This window comes from Corvus kubaryi, unplaced genomic scaffold (assembly GCF_017639235.1).
Source record: "Corvus kubaryi isolate FWS band 111438036 unplaced genomic scaffold, C.kubaryi_AGA036_p1.0 37249, whole genome shotgun sequence".
NCBI lineage: Eukaryota > Metazoa > Chordata > Aves > Passeriformes > Corvidae > Corvus > Corvus kubaryi.
In genome coordinates, this window is record NW_024581072.1 from 1,709,383 (window position 1) to 1,726,966 (window position 17,584).

General features: G+C 40.8%; 1 protein-coding gene across 2 annotated transcripts; it reads right to left on the bottom strand.

The window, feature by feature from the left end:
• Window positions 1-613: 613 nt before the first annotated feature.
• ISOC1 (isochorismatase domain containing 1) lies at window positions 614-16,853 on the bottom strand. Of its 2 annotated transcripts, none has more exons than XM_042023411.1 (5): window positions 16,523-16,849; window positions 6,910-7,029; window positions 6,523-6,726; window positions 6,023-6,139; window positions 614-2,116 (listed from the first exon to the last, which is right to left on the bottom strand). In XM_042023411.1, the coding sequence occupies exons 1-5, from the start codon at window positions 16,820-16,822 to the stop codon at window positions 1,970-1,972; spliced, it is 888 nt and encodes a 295-aa protein (XP_041879345.1). In that variant the 5' UTR covers window positions 16,823-16,849; the 3' UTR covers window positions 614-1,969. The 2 variants fall into 2 exon arrangements, with proteins under 2 accessions (XP_041879345.1, XP_041879346.1); XM_042023412.1 differs by having other exon boundaries at window positions 2,048-2,744; window positions 16,523-16,853.
• Between the last annotated feature and the right edge of the window lie 731 nt (window positions 16,854-17,584).

Sequence of the window (17,584 nt, forward strand, 5' to 3'; positions counted from 1 at the left end):
GCAAAAGAGGAACGTGAAGGAAGATGTGACATCTGTCTTTCAGCTTACATTTTATGAAAATGGTAAAATTTTAGTAACCAATGTCATTGCCTCTTAAAAATCCATGCATTTGTTACTGAGGCAATTGATATTGTTCCAAAAATAACTGTGTAAAAAAATGTTACATTTTTTCCCTTCAACTACTGTCTCTTGATACCATCAACACATAAAGGTAAGAAGCCAATAAGCCCATTATTTCGTAAGAAATTTATAGTATCTTTGTGCGCAGCTGTTGATTTATATAAGTGAACTTTATATTGCTAAGAAACACGATTAATATACCAGAAAAGAAGTTTTAAAGTAGGTCAGTGATATAGGACAATGGTTCTTAACACAACTTGCATCCCAGCCTCCAGCTTGAAGCACAATGTTCATTCCTCATATTCTGGAGTGTTAAATAACATTGTAACTAGATGCAGAAGACAAAAATCATTCAACATTATCCATCCTTGATCTTTACACAAAATTCCCATGACATCCATAGAACTTCCACAGCTGTACAAACTAGAACAAGGTCCACGGCAAACACAGCTTTCAGGATTTGCTCTTCAATAAATATCAGAAGCAAAAGAGAGACAGCAAATGTTAACTCTTTATTTGTTTTGAACATATAAAGGTTATATGAAACAATTGAAACAATTTTTATTTATGAAACAATTCTTTTAGAGCCATCTTGTGGGGAGAATAAGGAATTTAAAACAATACATGTACTTTAACAGCTTTTCTACCAAAAAGATCAGTGTTTATTACGATATCTTCTAGTACTCTTTTAAAAAAATAAATGTCTCAGGCACACTGTAAACTTTATACAACATTGTTTAATCCCCTAGAACATGAAGGAAGTGCCTTTATGAACAATCACATGTTAAAAGATTAGTTCTAGATAGAAAAAATATATATCATTATGCTAATTATGCTATTTTCCTGAAGAATGGTTTGGGGCCAGATTCTTTTCAAACTCCACCCAACTACAGCCCACAAAAAAATGCGCAAAAACCCAGAGAAGCTGAGCCTTCTTTCAGAGCCCTCTTGAGTAAATTGGATAGAATTATTCAATCTAATTAAACTGGGGGTAAAACAACGCAAAATATATCTAAACTTATTAGTAGATTTAGCACTTGAACCTGAAAAGTTTTCTTTCTTAAACATCCTTAGCATTTCCAATTTAAAGCTTTGGTAATATCTGCAAGTTCTGAAGGAGTTTACACCAGTTGTTTACAGAGAACTCATTACATGACAGTGTTCTGTTTGTATACACCTAAGTGAAGTACAGCCTTGGACAGTCAATTTCAGTATAGTCAAAAGTCATGATGCAGACTTCAGCTACCTAGGGCAATCAAACATCAGCTCTGCCTAATTTATGTGTCTTGTCTATGAAGCAAAGTGCTTAAATTTTATCCTAGAGAACAGAAGCGCACATGTAGTTCATATATCTTACTCAGTCTTAATTTATGCCCTAATAAAATACTTCATTTACATAGAACATTAAAGCGTACCACATCACATTTATCCAATATGTAATTATCTTCTATTAATACAAAAGTAAAACAGGACATTACAGAACACTTGCAAAGCACACAATCAAGAGGTGTCACAGAAATATGGGGGTTTTTGAGCCATTACAATCACAATCAGTGTATAGTATGGACTAGCAGGCACCTCTGTTAATTTTTTTTTTTTTTTAAATAAAGAAAGAAGTTTGACTACAAAAGGGTCCTACGGTACCCCAAACCTCTGACAGCTGTAACTAAAGAGAACACACTGGCACCCAGACATATAACCCGACAATTTTGCTAAGGCAAGCACAAGTATGTAAATTTTAAGTTTTACACTCCTACCAAACTTAGAGCAAAAGAAGGTGTACATGTGCGCTTATAGCTTTCCTTCCCCTTTAAAGAGGACAGTGAGATCTGCTTCCTCCATGCCTACTTTAAACTTTAGAAAGGAGCCCTGACTCAGGGGCACTTGCCTTAATGAGATTTTGGATTTCTTTGAATTTTGGATGTTCTTTATCAGCTACCAGCTGCAGCAATATTGCTTCGCTAGTAGTAACTATAATTCCAGTACGTGCAAGACGCTGAAAAAGAAAAGAGCAGAGAGGAAATAATGTAAGATATTTGCAAATGTGAATGAGTGTATTTTGTAAAAAAAGACATAGATAGCACTGTTAAAAACATCTCCTATTAACAAAAGCACTGCCAATTCCTTTCCAGCATTTCTTAGTGGTATCATTTATAAAGCTAAGGTGAAAATTGACTGGGTTTAGCCTTTCTTATGGCAAAAGGCTGCCCTGGATTACAAATACGGCTTTCTCCTTGAACAGGATTCTTTCCCCAAGTCAGATTTAACAGGCAGCAGCCCCACACATCTTAAAAACAACCCCTTCCCCTTGTATGACCCAGAGAACAGCTTTCTTCACTCTCATGCAGATTTGAAGGGCCTGGGGAAAAACAAAATAGCGGGGTCCAACCTAAAAGCAAGAGCTAGAAATTATAAAAATTTCTTCTTCGGTCCTTGTTACATACCAGCTGTTGGGCTACAGAGCACACTAGTAGCAATAATCTCTGGAGACAGAAGGAAAATCTCTTCTACAGACATTATAAATCATACTGGCACAACAGCAGCTCTTTTTAAATGACGTATGAATTCATTACAGGCAGTAATTCTAGAGTTAGTTCTCACAGGCTACAGGATAAAATGCATAGCTGCAGAGAAAGCAAAACCAAAAGAGGTCTGCTAGACCTTCTAAGTATGCAACTCAACAGGGCTTGGACTTCACATAGGCCAAGGCACAGGACTTATTGCTAAGTTACTGGACTTTTAAAACTGTGGTTGTTGCTTACATAGCAAAGTTATCTTCAGCAAAAGCTGACCAACCCATACCCCCCCATCATCTTCCCAGCCATCATACAGATGCTTTGGCAGTAAAATTCTTCATAGAGTCAGCTTTCCCTACATCATCTTCTACTCAGCTGCATGCTCCACCAAATCTAATGGGATCCTGAATGAGCAAATGGGCAAATGGCATAGAATAGAGATATGCACATATTGGTTTCAACTGTAACCACTAAAGCAAAGAGAAGCTCCAGACTTTCTAGCTGTTCAATTATAAAGCAACTGATGGGGGAAAGTTATTAATTTTAAGGGACCAGCCAGTAAAGTATATCTAACTACCGCCTACATAAAAACAAACTAACAAGGCTAGATTTACTGAAGTCAATGCTTCCTGCCTGCTGTAATAGCAACAAGCCTTGCAATATTCTTAAGATGAAACAAAGCAGCTACCTTCCTCAGCTCTCCTAGTCCATACAACCATATTTGTTAAACCTCACACACATACAAAGAAGAAGAAAAATAGGAAGATTAAAATGAAATATCATGGCAATATTTTCAAGATAAGCTTCTCCAAGAATACAGAGGTTTTGGTTTTCACTAGTATGGATGAGAAAAAACCCCAGACTCTTAAAAAATCACTGCCATTTGTGAAATGTTGATTGAAAAGAGAGAACATCATCTTTTTAAAAGCAAAACATACCATAACATGTCAGAGGCTGGCATTGGCTTATACCTTTTCTAGGACTACATATAATTTTTATAGATTTCAGATTAGCAGAAATTAAGAGATGCGTTTGCTAAGTATATTGGATGATTTCCAAGGAAATTACAAGTTTTTTTAGAATGCTGTTTTTGACAAGAAGGAAAGTATCAACAGTATATTGCATCCACACTGCAGAAACAAGTAGAAAAGATGAAGAAGAGAAAAGAAATCCAGCAGGAGCAGACTAAACTGTCCCAATCCAAGACCAAGCACGGGCATAAGGCATCTTCACCACACAGGGCAGAGATTCAGAACAGTCATAACCTTGAACTGTTGGGCTGAGGTTTTTCATCAATGAAAATTTTGAGATTTTTTTGGTTTCTGGGGATTTTTTTAACTACAAGCTGTTGTCTGCTGTCATTTTTAAGCACACAACAGAAGTGGAGACAACCTGTTATCCAGGCAGACACAAAAGCTTTTGATATCTATTAAGTCAAATTGTACTTCCTAGTACACCCTCTCAGATATTTGCATATTCATCACCAGCACAATCAAAACACATCCTATGTGATGGGAACTGTGGAGAACTGAAGTCGCAGGTGGGACCAGATGGGAGTTACTTGAGGTTACTGAGGAAGCTAGTAGTTATCACTGCAACATCACTCTTTATTATTCTTGAAAGGTCACTCTGAATAGAGAAGGGCTGTGTTACTGTGAAAAGGTAAATATTACACTCATCTTCCCAGAAAGGTAAGGAAAAGGGTCCAGGAACCCTGATCAATAAAAGTCGTCTCAGCTCACCAGTTTGCACAGGTTTGCACAAGAGACAGTGTTAGACTCACTCATTAAAAGAATGTGACTAGGGACTGTGAGCTCTATGGTGAAACCAAAGCAGGATTACCCAACACTTTGGTATGCTGCCCGCTTCACTAAGAAATGTAATGCCACAGTCAATCAGGATTAAGGACATGTCCAATACACATCCCTTTCTCCTCCTCCCAAGCATGCCCATGTCTTGCTTGCTCTAGCCCACATCCCTCAGTAGCATTTTTAATCGAGGCTCTGTAACACAAAAAGAGGACAATGTTGGTATGTGCTGCCATGTGCAGCAGAGAAGGTGTTACTGCTGGCTCAACACTGCAGGGCAGCAAGTGTTTGCTGAGTCATATTACGATGACATAACGGACCACAGCAAAACACTTTCTTTTGCTTACTGAGAAAGCATTGCAAAGGCATACTAAAAAGTTACCAAAACCAGAAAAATTTACAGCCTTTGTATGCAATCACACTTTTAAGATCAATACCTTTTTAACTAGAAAGTAAAGCAAAGCTAGCTAGTCACTGTTTTAACCTCTATTACATTGGCCCAACTTCTACGCTTACAGACACTGTGTAAGTGATAAATGTAAAAAAACACAATAAGGCAGACAGATTTCAGGTTTTCTATATTTGTTTTGTCTCCTACTGCTGCTGCACCACATTGATTTGGGAAGTCCATGACTTCAGTCACTCCTGTACTCTGTGTGTGTCCCTATGCTCTATGTGACAGTTGACATTAGGTTTCCACTTAATCAAAGTCATGGGTTTCATCAATCACTATATGCTGGGGATTTCTCTTTACCCTTTAAGAAATTAAGTCCTCTCAAAATCTATGAAAAAGTATAACATGCTGTGGTTATTATTAGTTTCTATTTCCAAATAATTGTTAGAGCCCGAAGCAAAAATTGCAATACTTAATGTATGTATCAGGTTTTGATTTCCAACAGTGATGCCTGTAGGCAAGTTAAGAGTACACCATCAAAAAATCATTTGCATGAATTTGTTACCACATAGTTGTATGTGCTTTTAAATCCTCGTTACTTTTATCTCCACTTTCTCAACATTTAGTTTGACTAAGCTCTTAAAAGCAGGGGGGAGGGGAACCTTTACTATAATCAGGGTCTTGAGATTAAGCTTTAATTTGCACTGATGAGGTAAAGCAGAAGGAGGGACAGACATAGAAGAAGAAGCTTTGAACAGGATCACTTACTACATTTCATTGCATTTCAAGAATTTCCACACCTGAATAAATAAATTCAACACCTGTTCTTTGGAGCAACAAAGCCAAAAGCTTTATAGCACTTTTACTCTGCTAGAGAGATAACACTGCATAAAGGGATATGCTAAAATGCTAATGTTTATACAGAGTAACCTATATCGTATGAAACAATCACTTCTAAATTCCAAATATCCCAAAGTGGGTTATGCATATTAAATCACAAGGAGAAAAAAAAGGCAGTAATTCTTCTCCATCTTCAATGCTATTTTAAGAATCAGAGCACTCACCTCTTCTAAAATCTACATTTATCCACTGCTTTGTCCTTAGAAATTCCTTGTTAGCTTACAATAAGCAGGGAACTTAAAATACAAACCCAAAGTGAAGAAAGCCTTGACTAAGAAACTTACCTCAAGAGCAAACATTCTGTCCATCATACTTCTTGAGGAGGTGGCATCAGCTACAATATGAACTTCCAGACCTCTGCCAATTAATTCCAATGCTGTTTGCTGGATGCAGACATGAGTCTACAGGGGAGAAATCAAAGGCAAAAAAGCCACCAACAAACCATTATTATAAAATGAAAGTAACACAATCCCAAATTACATAATTACATAATTAATTAGAGTTCAAATACGTATTTTTCTACCCCTGGCATTACTAGGGAACTCAATATGCATTTTAAATGCCAGCTAAGATTGAGACAGGTGCCTGTAGTTTATAAGTATCTCATTTCAAATTTTATTATGAGGTAATATTAAAGACAACACAAAAATAATTTATTTTGTAGAGGATATCTGAGCTCAAAGTAATATTAATTGAGTTGATTTTTTAACTACAGAAAGCAATGCCCCCTTTGAGGGCCAACAGATGTTACCATAAACCAATATAAGAACAGCGAGGCACCTACTTCTACTCCAAAGAGGACAATACTGCGGACTCCAGGGATCTCTGCTAATGCTGCTTCAACTTCTGGCAACACCATCGAAAATTTTGTCTTGGGAAGCACAAGTTTAGCTCCTGTTAAATCAATTTCTTGCACAGTGCTGCCAAGACCTTTGGGATACTGTTCAGTGACAATAACTGGAATTCCCAAGAGCCGTGCACCTTGGAGCTGCAAGGGGACAGAGAAGAAAACATAAAGAAAAAAAAAAGAAAAAAAATTATTAAAGAACAATAATAACAAAGGCATTGTTATTACCTTAGACTAAGTAATTTTTAGACTGTTTATAAAATAATAGTTTACAATGAGTGATCAAAACTCAGTACAAGAGAAAAAAAAAAAAAGCAAACATACCAGTCGTTGGCCCACACTGATGATATCACCAAAGTATTTGATGGCAGGCCGGAACCGTTCTTGCATGTCACAACAGAAAAAAACAGTGCTTGAGGGTGTCAGGTTGCCCAAAGTAGTAATCTGAAAAAAGAAATAAAGGTAATGTTTTCCATGGTGGTGGACACCTTTCAGAAATGCAGCAGAATGACAGTCTGCCATACCTCTGCCAGATAATGGATTTGTGTTGTTTTGAGTCAAAATAGGAGAAAATTTTTTCAGGCCCGATTTTGGTATGTTTCTAAATTCAAACGAATAGCTGATACTGAACAGTATGGTACAGTCATCAATACATAATCAAGATTTTATTAGGTGGGAAGCACAAGTCAACATAAACATACATGGAAATTTCTGAACTTTGAAGGGGGCAGAGGAAAATACTGCCTAAAGTACAGCAAAAAAAAAGAAAAAGTAACAAAAGCAAAATTACATTCTTCAAATTAATTTTTAAATCCGCAGTTCTTGGAAATTATATAGACTCAGGATAAATTAAAGTTAAAAAAAATATTCAGACTTCTACTTGTTTTCAAATTTCATATGTACATATATTTTCAATACTTCCATTGTGTAGTCAATTCGATTTGTCTATGACATGTTTCAGCGTAAGTCTGATGTAAGTCCAAAGGCTAGAATGAAAGCAGAGAAGCCTGTAAATATTAGAAACTGAACTGAATACATTTTAATGAAGAAAAAGTAATCTCCTAGAGTTTCCCTCATACAGGCTACCAACTGGGGTAGAAGGGAGGGGATAAGAAAAATAAATCAAATATTTCATTTTCTTACACTTAGAGTGCTTTTTATTTGTATAAATAAGTTACTTGCACTACCTATAGAAACAAAGTAGAAGCTACAGGGAAAGAAAATAGCTACATACTATCATTTAGTTGTAAGGCAACTCAAAAGAAATTACATCCATTCACGAGTTTTTCAGCAGACAGATAAACTGAACTAAATAGCGAGCTGCTGGGAAGTACACATTAATTATATACACTTCATTTTCTGCAAACTGAGGTTGTAATGTTTTAAACTGAAACAAAATTACAAAATCTGTAAAAGAATGTATTTCTGAAGAGTGCAGATAGATGTATTGGGTTCAGATGACACGGTTTTGGTAGTAAGGGGAGGCTGTAGGGGTGGCTTTCGTGAGAAGATGCCAGAAACAGCCCAGTGTTGAGAGAGCACTAATGCCAGCTGAATCCAAGACAGATCTGCTGCATCAGTGATGCTGGTGACAACTCTATGCTAACATATTTAAGAAAGGGTAAAAAAACCCACTGTGCAACAGCAGCTGTGAGAGGGGAGTGAGAATATGTGGGAGAAACAGCTCTGCAGACACCAAAGTCAGTGCAGAAGGAGGGGCGGGAGGTGCCCCAGGTGCTGGAGCAGAGATTCCCCTGCAGCCCCTGGTGCAGCCCATGGTGAGGCAGCTGTGCTCCCACAGCCCATGGGGGTCCATCCACAATGGAGCAGAGATCCACCTGCAGCCCCTGGAGGACTCCACAGCAGAGCCTTGAAGAAGGCCTGTGGTGTACCTTACAGAAGGCTGTGACTCTGGAGAGCCCATGCTGAAGCAGGCTCCTAGCAGGACCTCTGACTCTGTGGAAAGGAGCCCATGCTGGAGCATGTTTGTGAAGGACAGCAACCTGGGGGAACGATGCACATTTGGGAAGTTCATGACATACTATGTCACATGGGAGGGACCCCATGATGGAGCAGGGGAAGAGTGTGAGAAGGATGAGTGCAGAGGTGAAGTTTCATGAACTGACCATAAACCCCATTCCCCCTCCCTCTGTGCTGCTTGAAGGCAGGAGGTAGAGAAATTGGAAGTAGAGCTAAACCTGGGAAGAAGGGAGAGATGGGGAAGAGTTGTTTTTACATTCGCTCTTATTTCTGATTATTCTAGTCTGTTATTGATCAGCACTATATTAAACTAATTTCCCCAAGTCTGTTTTGTCTATGATGACAATTGGCAAGTGATCCCTCCCTGTCCTTACCTTGATGCACAAGCTTCTTGTCATATTTTCTCCCCTCTGTCCTATTGAGGACTCGTGATGGAGCAGCTTGGTGGGTTATCTGCTGGTCAGCGAAGGTCAACTCACCACAAAGGAATTGGGAATCCATGAACATTCATTCCAAAATTTTCATTGATTCACCACATCTCTCCTGAGTAAAATGCTGTTGATCTCAATTCCCAAGGCTGAAAAACTACAATAATGGCCATGCTTAAACATATGCAATGGCCTGTTCAGACTGTTGGGAAAATTATTTGTATGAGAACAATTGTAAATGCTAAATTCCCTCAATGCTCAGATTCATTACACTACTACTATTAAAGCAGCAAACATTCACAAACATGGTTCCTCCAGTCCTTGTGAGCCAAACACCAACCCTATTAATACATGCAGTTACAGAGGCAAATGCAGTAACAACCAGAGTGCAGATGACGTAACACTGGGTCCACTGATACCACAGAAGAGCATCACAACAAGCATTAGGGAAATCTTTTTCACCAGGAAGATACAGCTGCACTGAAAAAGGTTACCACAGTTGTGAGATCTCCATCCTTGGAGATTTTCAGCATTCAGCAACGCAGCAGCTGATTTGATCAAGCGGTTAGGGAAGGCAGCCTCAAGATATGTTTCCCAAATAACACTTCTGCAACTCTGTACCAGGTAATGAATGAGGCCTGGGACCAAGAAAGATTGAACATAAAATTAAATAACCGCCTTGCTCTTGACCAATCTACGTGCTTGACCAATGCAAAAAGCAGTTGGCAGGCAGTACTAACGTACAATTCAACACCACAGGGAGCACCTACTATGACCCATTTCAACTCTGGCACTTACAACCATCACAGAAGTCAATCATGACATTTAACTTTCCCACCATTCAGCAATAAAAATAGAATAATTGGAAAAGACAATATTTATAAGTGGGGCTCCTACTCATAAAATGTGTTATTTTGTCTTGGCATTTATATGACAAACAAAGACTTATTTTCTCCTATAAATCTTTCCATCACTTTAAAAGCTGTACCAGGGGAGGTTTAGGTTGGACATTAGGAAGGATTTCTTCACAGAAGGAGTGACTAGATATTAGAATGGGGTGCACAGGTAGGTGGTGGAGTCGCTGAAGATGGTGAAGGTGCCATGACCTAGTTGACATGGCAGTGTTCAGTCATAGGCTGAGCTCAATCTCAGAGGTCTTTTACAGTCAAATTGATTCTGTGATCCTGTAATTTTTTAAGACCTTTTTGAGCTACCACAAACCATCATGGACTGTAGAATGGTTTATGTGAAGTTAATCTACTGCCTTAGTGTACACCTTCCTCTGCCAATGCAGCAGATGGCACTACCATCCTTAGCAGAGGAACAAATGTGAATAGAGTAGGAAGGTTTTCAAAAAGCTGCATAGTCTGCCCCACAGAAGGATCAAACAAACATAAATATTCTTCACAGATAACTACATGGTCTGACCCATCAGCAATAGACCTCCTATAAAACTCATCCCACATCTCTATTACCTTTATCTTTCAGTGTTTTCTCATTCACAGCTCCTTTGCTGCCATTTAAGAGTTATTTCTAGTTACGTCCACAGTGAATTTGAAACACAAGAGCATTACCATCGTCCTTCACATAGATAACCACATGAAAAGCCTATTATCAGACCTCAAGACTAAGACCTCGCCTCCCTTTAGGCCTTCCCCTCCCCTTCCTTATTCTAAAATAATGCTTTTAGTATTTCTTCCTACAACTCAAATTATTTTCATGGTCCTCCCTGGGGTAGTTTTTAAATTGCAGCCTGGAATGAGGCACTCAATACTACTATCACATTAGTGTTTCTCTGCCCATACTACTTCACTGCACTAGCAGGGCCTCAAATATCAGCCAATTCACAGCCCTTTCAGGCCCTGTTTATTTTGTACTTTCCAGTACACTATTTTCTCATTTCATAATTGATGATACTTAGACCCCTAAGGTGCATTTTGAACTTAAAAATCATCCCTTAAACTCTCCTTCATCTTTTATTTGTGTAGCTGATTATTTCTACATTGCTACTTCCATTTTGAAGTGCATCGTATTGTACCCTGTTTCTCCAACTTGTCCTGAAATACCTGAATTCTGCTTCCTCACAAGCTTGCAGTTCCTTCCAGCCTGGAATCTTCTGCAAAAACAGTATTTGCCCTAAGTTTTGTCAAGGACAAGGACAATGGAATAATTAAAAACAGTGGATTTGGAAGCTGTCTTACAGAGCACAACTCTTTATTCTGATTTGACAGTGAAGTGCAGAAGAAAACTGACTGTCTTTCTGGCCAGGGAGTATCCTTATAGACTTCCACTGAATCTCATATGTTTATGTCAAAAATCACAGGCACCTGTAGCAAAAGCACTATATCTGCTTTTCTTTATTGTCAGGTTTGTTTCATATGATTTAATTTATGTATTCAGATTCACACCAGCAGCACTCTAAAATAAAGTTGTGCCAACTATATATTTGCTAAATAAAAGCTTTTACAAAATCTAACACAAATACTTCATATATTGATCTTCATATTTATTTCTGATTAACTTGCAGTCTGAATTGTGTCAGAAAAAGAGGAAACTGGAAAAAATAGATGCTAAGATCAAAGAGTCAACACTTGCTGATGGTGCCTGGAAGAGCAGATGTAGAAAGGACAGAGAGCAGCAGAAAGCAGCTTGAAATTAAGTTTCATAAATAGCAGCTAACACAGTCCATAAGTAAATTCATGTAAGTATTTGCCATGTATAAAGAAAAGGTTTAGTTTACTGGTTCTTCAGTGTGCTACGTAAATCCTACTGCTCACTTGCTTTCAATGCCATCCTCCTCTTCTACAATGATGCTGTGTCAGGGTCATGTGACACCTCCACTTCCCATCTCCTGACAGTGAAAATGACCCAGACCTCCCCAGTGCTACAGCCCAAAGAGCTGGGGTGAGGGCAAAACTACACCTAAACATCAAGCCCTGGGCTGGCACATCAACACCTGTTTGATTTCACTGTGGAAAGAGGCAGGCTGGGCAAGGATTGTGAGCCACTGCAACCATACAGTACCTGCCTGAATCTACCCTGAATATAACATTTACTCAGCCACAATAACATTAAACAACTTGAACTCAAAAGAAAAGTAAAAAAGAAAATCAAAATCCAAATGACCTGAGGTTCCTCTCAATAGTATATAAGAATTTCCATTTGTTGCACTTCATTTCTCTTAGTTAGGATTTTCTGTCCTCCAACTGAAGGTTATCTACAGCACAACCAGAATAGGTACATCAAATGGCCACGTAACCTGATGCAGCTCTTTTACCCAGCTAAAGAAGTCATCTCTAGGACCTTGTCCAGACCAGGATTTAAAGGTATGCTGTCACGAGTTACATACAGCTTTAAATCCTCCTCTAGAAAAGACCTAGGTGGGAAAGTAGAGGTGATTTTTCACATCTATTTCATCTTTGCTGATTATTATTAATCAGACAAAAGGTGATTGTGATGAAGTCCTATAATTACAGGTTCAGTTTTACAAAAATATTCACATATACTGGCTTTTTATCTGTACTTTCCCTGCTCAAACTCCAGGAAATCATGATACATACAAAATGAAATTTCCTCACAGTATTTCTAATGAACAAGAACCTGGAAGCAAAGAAATAATCCCATTTGACATCACTAGTCACCTCATAAATCTCACACCAAGGTTACCCACTAAAAGGGCAGACCAGAGGATGTTGCAGCCTTGGTATTTCAAGAATGGCATAAAAAAAGACAACAACAAAAAGAAGCTACCATATTTTCTTCTCTTGTATTTCTAAAAGGAAATCTGTAAGATTCAGTTGTACTTTGCTGCCTATCTTTCACAGGAAAAAAGATTGAATAAAATAGTTTAATGCATTTCAGGAGAAAAATAGGTTACAAGTGTTTCAGTTTAGGAACATAAATATTTATCTTATGCTAAGCCAATGTGCAGCCTTTTACATGCAATTCAGCATTTTAAAAGGACAGATTTAGTTTAAAAAGCACTTGAAGTTCATATAACTAATGTAGTACAAAAGTCTTCAGCAAAATTTAAAATTACTAATATGCTTGCTGCAGAGTAAAGATACACAAAGAAGGAGTCTGGATTTGAGGAAAAAAAATCCTCTTTCAATATTTTCAGCCTTTTTTTTTTTTTTTCCTTTTTTAAGGTTCCACATGCTGCTTTTCAAAAAACTCAGTTATTTAGGAATGTACTAATATATCACCCTAAAAACCCCAAATAACTCCCCTGCAATTTATGCTTTGATTTTTCCTGATCTTCAGAAAATGGACTTGGGTTCCTGAGTTGATGTTAGTTATAGTTCCAAACTATCTGAGCAATATCAGATATGTGCAATAAGAGTGAAAATCTGTGTATAAGTTGTGACATTTTATTTACCTTATCATTCAGCAACACTTGACTATCATTCTGCAAGCAGCTTTTCTCAAGAAAGACGCACCTGAGACATCAACCTGTCTCAAAAAACCCATACTGAAACAGTTTATGCAATGATGTCAGCAATAATTTTACCCTTTTAGATTCAGTATCTTAAGGTTTACCAGTTTGTAAACATAGAGCACAAGTACTGCTGAGGAGAAGTCACCTTGAAGTTACGACAGCAACTGTGAAATCTCTTGGTTATATATTTGAAAGCTGCCTGAACTCCTCTATAACACAGCTGTAATGTGCATATAGCTGTCTTTTCTTTGGATAACACCAAGGTCTTTTTCTTTACTTCTCTCCTCCAAAAGCAGCTACAATATTACAGCAGGACAAAATCATTTTTGTAGCACTACTTAACAGTATTTAGAGGAGATTAAAGTGGTCCTGCATTCTCTCACCCAAAGTATAAATATTATTTGTTAAAAGACTTCTAAAAGACTTAAAATTTATGAAAAGCAGATGACTCCTTTCAGCTAGTACTCAGTCCCTCCAGTTGGGAAAGGCCTGAGGAAATGTCCCTCTTCACTGCAAGTCTGTGGTTGAAGCGATTTGAGTTGAGGAGTGGCAGCCAGGCAGAACATGACAGTGTAGTGCACCCCACCAGCCTGCCTAATACTGTGGGGCCATCAAAACCTTAAATGGCTGTTTCATGTCAGGACACCCAAAATAAACAAATGTACATATATGAGGATGGTACAAAGGCATAAAACAACTGGGGAGCAAATGTCCCAGTAAAGATCAAGCCTTGAACTCAGTTCATGGAGTGGCTTTCCAAGGGCAGCATATGGCAATTTCTCCATGGGATTACTGGCCCCCTCAGCTGCAGGGACAGGAAATTGAAACAGCCCAGTCAAACATCATTTAGTGCTGACATTTTGTGAGCTATTGTATCAAAAGGCATCCTTCTATGACAGGTTTGCACAGAAATCAAAACGGAAGGATACCATTCCAGAGCTTATGGGCACTAGCTGCCCTAAAGGTTAAAATGCTACCTCCAACTAAATGCATACATGTACTTCAAGAAACATGCATATAAAAACACTGAAATTATTGTCTAGGGGTACAGATGCTAGCATCTGTGAATTCTAATTTTAAACCAAAAATATCTTCCTAAATATGCAAGTCTAATCACAGCAGCAAGCAAAAGTTGTCCCTCTTGAAACATACATCCAAAACAGTGATTCAACTGACTATGCCACACACAGAGTTAACAAATCAATGTTGTGTGTAACTGCAGATAAAATATCAGGGAGGGAGGGAGGAAGGAAGGGAGAAAAGGAAGGAGGGAGTGAAGGGAAAAAAGGGCATATAATATAAGTGGCAATGCCTGAATGAATATACAGAAAGTATAATATTCCCATCACTAAGTCCTAAAGGTCTTAAAAAGCACAGCTGTGTCTGTATCATACCAAATATTCCTCAAACAAGTGATCTCTGAGCACCTGTCTCTGGCTTAAGGCAAGCTGACTGACATCATTGTAATGTCTCACTTGAGATGTCTTCAGCTCATTCACAGCTGCTGAAACATATCAAGGAATAACCCACAAATACCATCTTATTCATATCGGCAGCTGCAACTGTCACAGAACTGTAACAGTAGTGGTATAGGCAGGCAACCAAACAGGAAATAATGCATAAAATACTAGTTCATCCTGAATCCCTGCAGCCAAAGCTGTTTAGCACATTTGCACCCTGGGAATGATGTGTCCTTCCTTGTCTTAATACTGACCTTTATTCCAAGAGATATGCTCTGCTACAAATGCTTGGGCTGCATTTACAGTTTCAGTGAAGAAGGCATCTGCAAGAGAGTCTTTGCAGAGTAGTGTTATGCGTGCACAAATAAGAACCAAGATTCTGACCTGCAACACTGTTACATGCCCAGATTACACAAATTCTGTTTTTAAAACCCTTGCTTTAATTAGCACCCATATCAACTCTTTTTGCAAGCTGGAAACACTGTCCCTTTCCAGTTTTTCTGATTGGGTCCCCGTAAATTCTGTTTACAACACAGAAACAGAAAAGTTTTAAACTGAATATGATGAGTGTATGAGAGTTAATAATAAATAATAAAATAAGTCATTAAACTAGTTTGGTCTTCTCAACCATTCTTTCCATCCATAGACTTAAGGGAAAAAAAAAAAAAAGATTCCAAAGGCATCCTTGATGCAAACAGGCCACCTTGAGAGTTTATGGGTACAAGACACTATGATTAAGCAGAGTTTACAAACAGCATTTATTAGCCATTTCTGAAAACATTAAGAGAAGACAAGCAATGTTTCAGCTTTTATGATACCACTTTTCCAACTTCTTAGAAATGTCAGCTAGACAAACTAAAACTTCTTAATTATAAATTTAAAAAGAATGTTCTGAATGAAAACAACAATGATGTGGGGTTTATTACTGGGATTTGTTTTGGTTTGTTGAGTTTTTTTTAAGTTGAATTCTTGGATACTGGAGAAAGGAAGAAGCAATGTGTTCTGAATGGAAGTATTACAGCACAGCTTGCACCAATCTCTAGTGGGCATAAAGGTATCTTCATAGGAGAACATCTGTAACTGCGTCTATCTGGCAGTCTGGCTTCCTGGTTTGTGGCTACAGAACTACACAGCTATAAACCTGTATGTCGAAAAGGGCTTTTAGAGGCAGAGAGGGGTACAGAGGTCCTGACGAACTACAATCCAAGGTGCCGAGTTCTGGCAGAGCACACGTCACCGGCACCCTTTGAGTTTCCACCTTGCAGCATTACCTCCGGTTAAGGCCGGGTAGCACCAGCCGCCTGATTTAACAGAGAGCATCGATTACTTCAGCGACCTGACTTGTTTTCCCATTCATGACGCCAAGTAAGTTCTGGCTCTCTGAACGCAAAGCCCGGTTACCACACGCGCGTGGCGCAAAGCGCACCTGCCTCCCCGCCTTAGGAAAACAAAAGTTTCCACGGGGAAGCCAGTCAGCGCGGGCTGTGGGGGCTGCGCTCACAGTCCCAGCCCGCTCCAGGATCCCCCATTTCTCCCGGAAGGGGCCCGGAGCTGCCGCGGCGGGACGGGCGGGGCTGCCCGCCCTCACACGCACCTGTGGCGGCCGGCGCTGCCGCGCCGCCGGGTCTCACCTGGATCTGCAGCGGGACCAGGCGCACCTTGCAGCGCTCGTTGACCAGGAAGCCCTTCGGCAGGTCGATGTACTGGCTCCACTCCTCGGCGAAGAGCTGCACCACGAACTTGCGGTGCATGTCTATCTGGTCCCCGTACAGGCTGAGGAACTTCTGGATCAGCAGCTCGTAGCCAGCGCCGTGGGGCACACTGGAGGGCCGCGCGAAAACCGAAAAGCAGAAGAGGACGGGCACAGAGCCGCCGCCCGCTGGCGCGCAGCCCCCGCCGCCCGGAGCAGCGCCCGGCTCCGCCGCCGCCATCTTCAGGGACCGCCGCGCCGAGCCCCACCAGCTCGCTGCGGTCCCTGCCGCCGCTCCTCCTCCCGCCGCCTCCTCCCCCAGGCCGGCCGGGCGGTGCCGGCGGGCCCCAATCCCCGCCGCGGCTGCTCCTGCTCCTCCTCCCCGCCATGGGACTCGGCCCTGCCCCGCAACCCCACGGGGTCGAGGGCGCCACCGGGCGCCTCCGTGGGGCGAACACGGGTTCCTTTGGGCGGGGGGACGGTGCCTTCCCTGCTCAGGCGGGTGGTGAGAGGAGCAGTCCCAGACGGGAGCCCCCGCCCTCGTCCGGGCTGGCGGAGGGAGCCCGTGTCTCCTAGAGAGGGGCAAAGGGACACCGCCGCTGTGGCGGCCCCGGCACGGCCGGCGGGGCCCTCGCAGGGTCGTGCCCCGGGGCAGCGCCCGCCGCGGGGGGCGCGGGGCAGGGCGCGCTCGGAGCGCGGGCGGACACCGGGCCCATCCACGGCGGGACGGGCGCGGCCGCGTCCCGTGGAAGCTGGGGAGGAGACCTGTTGGTAGAACCTGAAACATGCCCGGTTTCTTGGGAGCGTGATCCAGCCCCGATCTGGACGGGGAATTGGTAGCTTCAGTTCTCGCACGAGGCTTCCGTCGGAATTGCCGGTTTCTGAAGAGCGGGAGGTGCCCGAGCAGCGGCCCCGAGCCTGCAGCTCCATCCACGGATGGGGGGAAGTCAGCAGAATAGAACGCATCCCTGTATTTTTTCCTTTCCAGCTTCGTGCTCTCTAC